Source organism: Prosopis cineraria, unplaced genomic scaffold (assembly GCF_029017545.1).
Source record: "Prosopis cineraria cultivar Desert tree isolate PC_DT_omini unplaced genomic scaffold, ASM2901754v1 PC11, whole genome shotgun sequence".
Taxonomy (NCBI): Eukaryota; Viridiplantae; Streptophyta; class Magnoliopsida; order Fabales; family Fabaceae; genus Prosopis; species Prosopis cineraria.
In genome coordinates this window covers 6,105,191-6,113,203 of record NW_026555342.1, presented here as the reverse complement: position 1 = coordinate 6,113,203, position 8,013 = coordinate 6,105,191, and the positions used below count along the sequence as shown (strand labels likewise).

The window sequence follows — 8,013 nt, the reverse complement described above, 5'->3', positions numbered from 1 at the left end:
GGGGTAAATCAGCAAATAAAATTTGTTTTAATATAAATTTTTAGAATATTCTTAACTGAGCTAAGATATTAGACTAAGTTGTATGTTTTCAAAATAAAATGGAGGTATGTAATTAAGGTAAAATAGAAGAATGGTGAAAGTATTTTATTCTAAAATTTCAGCATAAATGATTCAAAATTTCAAACATATAAATGCAAAATCTTAAAAACTCATATCATAAAATTTTTATCTTTTTTAAAATAAGAAGCACATTTGTCTCCTCAGGCCCTCCCAATATTTAAAACAAATTAAATAAACATGTTTTTCTCATGTCTCGCTCAAACAAAATTGGTCCAGATTGATCTAATTTTCAGGATCTGGTTAAAATCACCCAAAATAAATAAATAAATAGGATTTTTCCTTTCAAACTCTCATTCTTTTTTAAAGATTTACTTTGATCAATGGAGGGGGTGAAGAAGAAAGAATATCTATTTTTTTTTTTTCTCGTATGGTTTTGTAAAGGGAGTGAGACTGCCTAGATGTATATTAGTCTCACTTCTTTTTATTTGTTTCACTTAAATTAATTTACTTCCTTTTTTTAAAAAAATAACTTAAATTGTTGCAGCTTGTACATTAATTAAAAAGAAAATGTCAATGATAGAAAGAGATTGATGGGCAAGGATATGCTTACATGATAATCCACTGCTGTCTTCCCCCTTTGTTTATGCGGTTCAAAGCACCCTCATATGTATATATCATGTCATGTGCGATATGATACAATAAATTTAAATTCTCAAGATATGTATATCAACTCTTAAATTTGCACATGTTTAAATAAATTTAAATTTATTTTTTTAATCTCTCATATAAAAAAAACAGTACAATTGACATCAAATTTCAAGATAGATATAAAAATTCATGGCTAATGAGTAGAAAAAAATTGGACTAATAATAAATTAGTTGAATTGTATAGGTTAAATTGATCAATCAATTTCCCTATTTTTTCGGTTCATAAAAAAGACTACTTATTAATATTGCAACTTGCTCATATTATTTGAAACAGAAAAATAAAATTGACAATGATTATGCATGCTGTATGATATATTCATTCTCATTGAACTTGTTTTATAAAGGCCAAAATTCCAAGTTTGATGTGATGGAAATAATCAATAATTGAAAGCACTAATGCAGATGCTGGCTTTTCTTTCTTTCTGCTTTCTCTCCTTTTTCTTTCAGCAATTCACCAAAGCCTTTTCTTTCTTTTCTCATAATTCCGCGGCGAGGGGACACTGCAACTTGCCATAATCATCTTTTTTTTTTTTTTTCATTTATTGAGTTTCAATTACTCGATTGTTTTAAAACTTCTAGTAGGAACCGTTCAGCAATTTGAGTCTCTATAATTATTCAAATAATTATATATACATGTGTTTATATTTATGAGGGATACCCAAAAAAAAAAGATAGATGTAAGTAACAATTAAATTAATATATTATTACATTATCTTTTGTTATTTTCCCTTGGAATGTAGGGTTATGAATTGATGATTAATCTAATTTGATATAGATGGTTACGTTCAGAATATCAGGGAACCCCACAAATTATATTATAATGTTGATTTCCCTTAATTCTCTATATTACGATTTTCTATTTATTTCATATTTTAGAATTTTTGCTGCTTCTGAACGATGTTCAACTCTTTAAAAAAGGAGAATGGATTCTCTAGAGTTGATTGATAAATTTCCTTAAATTTACCTTTTCTTTAAGAAAGAGAGATTTTATATTTTATAAAAAAATGAGAAAAATATCAAAAAAAAAAGAAAATTTTCCCAGAAATTCATGGATCTCAACTTCAAAGAATTTGCTCCCTTAAAAAATTTGAGTGATCCGAAAATTACAATAGAAAACTACGAAGACTTCTTTTCCATATGGAAAAATTGAGTGATCCCAGGAACCAAGATGCACAGAGAAACAGCTTCATTGAAAAGGAATATTATTTGAAAATCTGATCTCAATACAATAAACTTGCAGTATAAGAGGAGAGTTTTCCTATCACTATAAAAACAACGTTGGCAGCCATATCATCCCGTATCTTGAGATGGACATATCTCTTGTGGTCCATTCTGATGATAAAAGTTTATCTCCATGAAACCTATATACACTGATAACTCACCCTGATAACTCTTCTCAGAAAGGTAACCACTCAAACCAAGAAAAACGACCAAGAACAAAATCCAGGAAGCAAATATGAATTGGGAGTAAATACCCAATTGCCCCCACTGCCCTAGCAATCTACTCCACATTGTTTGAGAATTGGACCGGTTTGCTTGGGCAAGAAGGGATCAATCCGGACCCAAATCAGTGAGAAGATTGATGCTAGAAGAATTGACCAGAGGACAACAATGGTAGGAGTCCTGTTTTGCCTTCCCATCAGACCTTTGAGGAAAGGATAGAGGTGAACTATAACCCAGAAGGCAAAAAATAGCTTTCCAAATAAAGGTCCCCAGGAGCCAGAGCCATTGTTGATAGCATCAGAGATTCCAGCCACAACCCCAACCATATTCAGAATTATGAGAGTGGTGGGTGGGATAAGAAGAGTCGTCCACTTGAAGAGATACAGCTCCCCGAATTCAGTATCATCTGCTGCTTTTGCTGTGACAGTGAAATTGGTGTCCACTCCAGCAAGAACTTTGAGAAGACCTTGAAACACAGCAAAAAGGTGGGCAGAAACACCTCCGATGACCCAGAATTGCTCATTTCGCCACCAATCTGTAATGCTTACCCCACTCCACCGAAGCTCTAGTACGCCAGTTAAAATGATGGAGATAAATAGAGCCATAAACCAAACGCTAGCAAGGTTTGTCAGCTGCACAGGAAAAAATTTCAGTCAGAATACATGATCCAATAGCAACATAACCTATAATCTGTAGTAAATTATTTACTCAACCAATCCCATGAAAAGTTGATTGGCTCATTGGCCACAAAAATTTATGGACCAGAAGACCCAACCTGAAAGTAAGTGATCAATCTGTGCGTTGTATATTATAATCACAGTGGCGACCAAGTTCTTTAAGTATTTTTACAAAGTCAGATTTAATAATCATGTACTTACAGTAGGTATGATGAACTTTCCGGTCAGAAGACACACAGCTGGAATTACACAATATGCAAGCAGAGGGATGGAAGTGAACGGGTAAACAATGGTATTAGTGTAAGCCAGCCTCTCTAACCATTTCAATTTTCCTCCATAGCCATACCACAGTGGGCAATGACGACTGAGACATATCTCAACAGAACCAAGAGCCCATCTCAGAACTTGGTGTAACCGATCTGATAGATTTATTGGAGCAGATCCTTTGAAAGCTGCTCTCTTTGGCATGCAGTACACTGATTTCCATCCTCTGCAATGCATCTTAAACCCTGTCAAGATATCTTCTGTAACTGAACCATAAATCCATCCAATCTGCAGGATAGATGAAATTGTCAAGAAGATTTGATTCCTTAGTATTCATGGAACTCAGAGTATCTATAATCTGGAACATAAATTCCTGATAAACATTAAATGCATTTGGCGTGTATAAATGTTAAGAGCTCAGTGTAATTCAGGGGATTACCTCTTTGCCCCATTCAGTTTTCTCTTCGTAGCCAATGCTTATAACATGAATGGCCTCCTTAATCAATGATTGGTTATTGGTGCCTTCTGGAAGCCCACCATCTTCCACCAAAGTAGAAGCAATGAAAACAGGTGATTGCCCAAACCTTTTCTCAAAATTCTTCTGGGACATCAGTGATGATTTCTCCAGCTCATCATAACCTTCCAGCCCTTCTTCAATCTCTTCTAGATCAAAAACAGGCCCAGATCCTTTTCTAACATAGTTCTTCCCCATCATTTTCTTCTTCTTAGAGTATAATTTGCTAAAGATTCCTCTTCCTGATGATTTTTTTGACTTAGACTTTCTTGATCCCCCACAGCAACAGCAACACCATGAAGGCCAACAGTCACAAGTCATCTTTGGTCTTTTCTCAGATACTGGTGGATCATAGCCATATAAAGCCTGTCTGTTAAACACAGTCCCAGTACCAACATATACAGGACCTTGAATTCCATCAAGGCCTTTCATATTGATCTGTAACCACAGCAGTGTTGAAGGTAAATGTGAAAGGTCAGTCAATGAAATGCATCTCATACATATTTGATAAATTGAAGTTTGGAAGAGTGTCTTACATCAAAGAAAACAGTATTGCGATTAGCATATCTATCATGGCGATCAATACCATCAAATCTTTGTGGAAATTGAACATAGCATATCTTCTTCCTCAGCTGAGGATCCATTAAAAAGCACATGGCTTCTCTAACAGCCTTGCTATTGTTGAGGTAGTGGTCACAATCCAGATTCAACATGAAAGGTGCATTGGTAAGCACAGCAGAAACTCGAACCTTTTGAGGACACACAACACTGAAAGAGTTAGAACAGTTTTCCTAATATTATGGATATTAAAAATTAATCAATATAATTTGTTGTTTTATTACTTACCAGAGCATTCATGGCACCTGCTTTCTTGTGGTGTTGATAGCCAGGACGTTTTTCACGAGACATATATACAAGTCGTGGCAGTTCTTTGCCCTCAACATCCAGTGCACCACCACTTCCCAAATAGACCTGCAAAGGAAAGTCAATGAAGCAAACCAGCAAAGACCCAACTATTCCAATCAATAATTTTTTTTCCAATTCATTAAGACTACCCTTTTTTTTTTTAAGACAAGATGCTCTAATGGTCATTATATTTCCTTCCCCCCTTTCTCAGAACCTGATTCAATCAAAATTCACATTCATAAAAAGGCAAGATATTCCCTTTATGGTTCCTTAATTATCAATTAATGGAATATATGCTACACCAGAAACAACTGAAGGATGAAATCACCAAACCTGAATCATTCCTGGATGATCACGAGTATTGTTTCCTGGCCACGGGGTACCATCTTGCATCACCCATCCCTCCTCTGGTTTCTTCTGAGCCTTTGCCACCAAAGCATTAATTTTCACTTTGAATTCTTCATATTCTCTCTGAAATTGAGCATATACATAAATTGCTTTAAGTGCTTGTAAATATCACAATAGAACATAAATAAGCTTTCTTATTACAATTATAGACCAACCTTCATGGCCCTGCGCTCCTTCACAAAGCTGGGTTCCACCTTATCTTTCAGGTAATCAATTTTCTCAGAGAAATAGAACTCTGGAGCCCTTGGCTCTATGTTATATTTTTTGCAAAAAGGAACCCATCTCCTCGCAAATTCAGCAGTTTCTGCTAGCGAATCAAAAAGAAGCATAGATGCACCATCATCTGATACATAGCAGCTGACCTTCTCAACAGGGTAATCCACAGACAAGATTGATAGAACTGTGTTTGCTGTTATAATGGGAGGTTCCTTCAGAGGGTCAACAGTACTCACAAATACATCAACAGGGGCTAGACGGTTTGGCTCCCCTTCCCGCTCATACCTTATGGACAACCGGTCCAGGTAAGTTTCGCGAGTAATAGGGAACCACTTGGGGAATTGATCAAGTATCCAAGATAAGGCAAACCAGATTTCACAAATTACAGAGATAAGCCATAAGGCAAATGCATCATATGCTGGAGTCATGATACGGAATCGGAAGAAGAAGACAAGTATAACAAGCCGCATGACAATGACTATACGATATGGGTTGATTAGGTTTGAAGGTATTGGGACCTTACGCCACAGTGGCTGCCGAGCTTCAGCCAAACTGCCAAATGCCATTAAAAAAAAAAAAAAAGTTAGTGTTAGGAAACAAATAACTTTTCTCATCAACAACTATGAGGAAAAATAGTCAAATGGCAACAGTTAATCTTGGGAAATGATGTTAATTTCAAAATGGGCCTTTGATAATAAGAATTGGGAAGGAAGATTGATGCCTCATTTATTTGCTTTATCTGGTAGACACAAAGAAAAGAAAGGCTTGTATATCAGATTATGGTTTCACTTACAAGTAGTCATCTTCTTCACCTTGGTCATCTTTCCCTTCATCTTTGCTCACAAAACCTCTCTTCTCTTGCCTGACTTTCCATTTCTCTACTCTTTCTTTCCATTCTGCATTGCTGTAGAACTCTTTATCTCCCTCAAAATCCTTTCCAACAACTACAGAGCAGGAGACCAACTCAGAAATGCATACATAGATAAAAGAGAATATCCCACAAAGGATCATGTAATGTAATTAATAATGTAGCACCACAATTTATGTATTCTTTCTAAAATATATAAATAAACAAGAGAGGAAAAGAAATGGCTTCTTACCACTTCCAGTAGAAGAGAAAGCTTGTCCATTAGGTTGCCACTGATCATGATTAGAGTCTCCAGTTTCCTGAAAAAATAACAATACCTTCATAGTCTCTTTGATTACTTATATTCAATTAATTGGTACAGCCAAAAAAACATTTCTTTTAAAACCTCATACGTAAAAATTTGATGCTGTTTCATATAGGGGAAATGTAATTTCCCAAGCACCTGCAAACCTATTTGTAAGATATTGGGATATAACAAATACGGATTATTTAAATCCATGTACTGCACATGTTCCAAGTAATATAGGGATTGTAATTTATATACTTATAATATTATGTATGTATGTATGTGTATGTATATGTATGTATATGTTTCCAAGGCCATGGAAAATTAGGGTATCCATGCACCAAATACCACCGAAAGGAGAACAAGAGGAACAGTATTAGCAATTATAAATAGGCTAGCCATCCTTGTTTTTTGGGTCATATGACCTATATGAAGGTAGAAACAAATTGGTGTTGTCTGAAAGGCGTCCTAGCAATGTGTCAAGAAATATTTTATTATTTTTGCATTGGAAAGCTGCTGCATATCTTCTATCTATATAGAGATTAGAATTATAGAAGTTTCAGGGTGACTGCATGTTCTGAAAGTCACAAGATCTGAGATTTCATGAAATTGTGACGGTTATTCAGAAGGTCTCTCCTGCTATGACTACTATGTATCAGGTTTCTAACTGCTTGATTCTTAAGTAATGAAACAAAATCTTATTTATTAAAAAAAGATAGCACAACGCTATAAATCATTCATATATCTTCTATCTTTTGGAGAGATTACCATATGATTGACATCATGCTGCTTGTCTGTTTCATCATGTCGACCCTTAATCTGAAACTCATCATCGAAATCATCAGCATCAAAGTTCTCTTCTTCATCCCCAACCACTCTAGGAGAACCTGCAGGGAAGCACCTTGAATAAGTTATCTACCAATGTTCATTAACAAAATTAACTTTTAATAACCAGCAATGAAAGAAATCATAAAGTTATGCCAACCTTTGTGGCGCTTATAGCGAGTGTTACATTGAGGGCAGCACTGGCTCCCTTCACTCCTCTCATACTCATAACAGGGACGACAAACGGGAAATCCACACACATGACAAGCCACGAATAGCTCCCCATCTTCCTTGTATCCAATATCATCCCCACAAACACGACAAACTTTTGATGTAGGATGACGGACGGGAGGCCGATGCTGCCAAAAAGAAAAACAAACATAGTAGCCATATATTAGAAACAAGAAGGAAACAGGTCCTTTTGTTGTGCAATTTTTTACTCAATCAAAACATGCAATTAGAACCATCAATAATACCTCATCAGAATCATTGGAAAAATGAGAATGAGAACCAGTGATCAAGCCAGCCATGGTGTTTGTGGCCATGGCAAGCAAAAAGAGACAAAGAAGAATACAGAAAACAGGTAGAAAGAGTATAGGAGAAGTGGGTTTTATAAGACATTGTAGGTTGAGAGGGGAATATCAATGTCAAGCTTGTGAATGAAAGTAAGATCATCCACCAAACCGTGAGTTGGGAAGTCGTGGGTTTGAGTCTAAGAGACGTTAGGTCAGGGGACGATAGGTGGGAGGAATTTGTAGTTTGATATTTGCTTTCTACGCTTGCTTAGACTCAAAGGAGGCTTCTTCCTACATCTTAATACACAAGGAAGAACTACAAG

At 35.7% G+C, this 8,013-nt stretch overlaps 1 protein-coding gene across 1 annotated transcript; it reads right to left on the bottom strand.

Annotated features, from left to right (window-relative positions):
- Positions 1 to 1,953: 1,953 nt before the first annotated feature.
- Positions 1,954 to 7,812, bottom strand: LOC129285557 (cellulose synthase A catalytic subunit 4 [UDP-forming]). The gene is made up of 12 exons (XM_054921293.1): positions 7,652 to 7,812; positions 7,336 to 7,534; positions 7,119 to 7,237; positions 6,297 to 6,363; positions 5,990 to 6,140; positions 5,136 to 5,748; positions 4,906 to 5,043; positions 4,513 to 4,638; positions 4,203 to 4,415; positions 3,592 to 4,104; positions 3,090 to 3,440; positions 1,954 to 2,843 (listed from the first exon to the last, which is right to left on the bottom strand). The coding sequence occupies exons 1-12, from the start codon at positions 7,718 to 7,720 to the stop codon at positions 2,262 to 2,264; spliced, it is 3,141 nt and encodes a 1,046-aa protein (XP_054777268.1). The 5' UTR covers positions 7,721 to 7,812; the 3' UTR covers positions 1,954 to 2,261.
- Between the last annotated feature and the right edge of the window lie 201 nt (positions 7,813 to 8,013).

Coding starts and splice junctions, on each gene's coding strand:
- LOC129285557 (XM_054921293.1), bottom strand. CDS start 7,720: ATGGCCACAAACACCATGGCTGGCTTGATCACTGGTTCTCATTCTCAT. Junction 6,364..7,118: donor AGCATGATGTCAATCATATG/GTAATCTCTCCA, acceptor TTATTTTTTCAG/GAAACTGGAGACTCTAATCA. Junction 4,639..4,905: donor ATCATCCAGGAATGATTCAG/GTTTGGTGATTT, acceptor TTTCCTTTGCAG/GTCTATTTGGGAAGTGGTGG.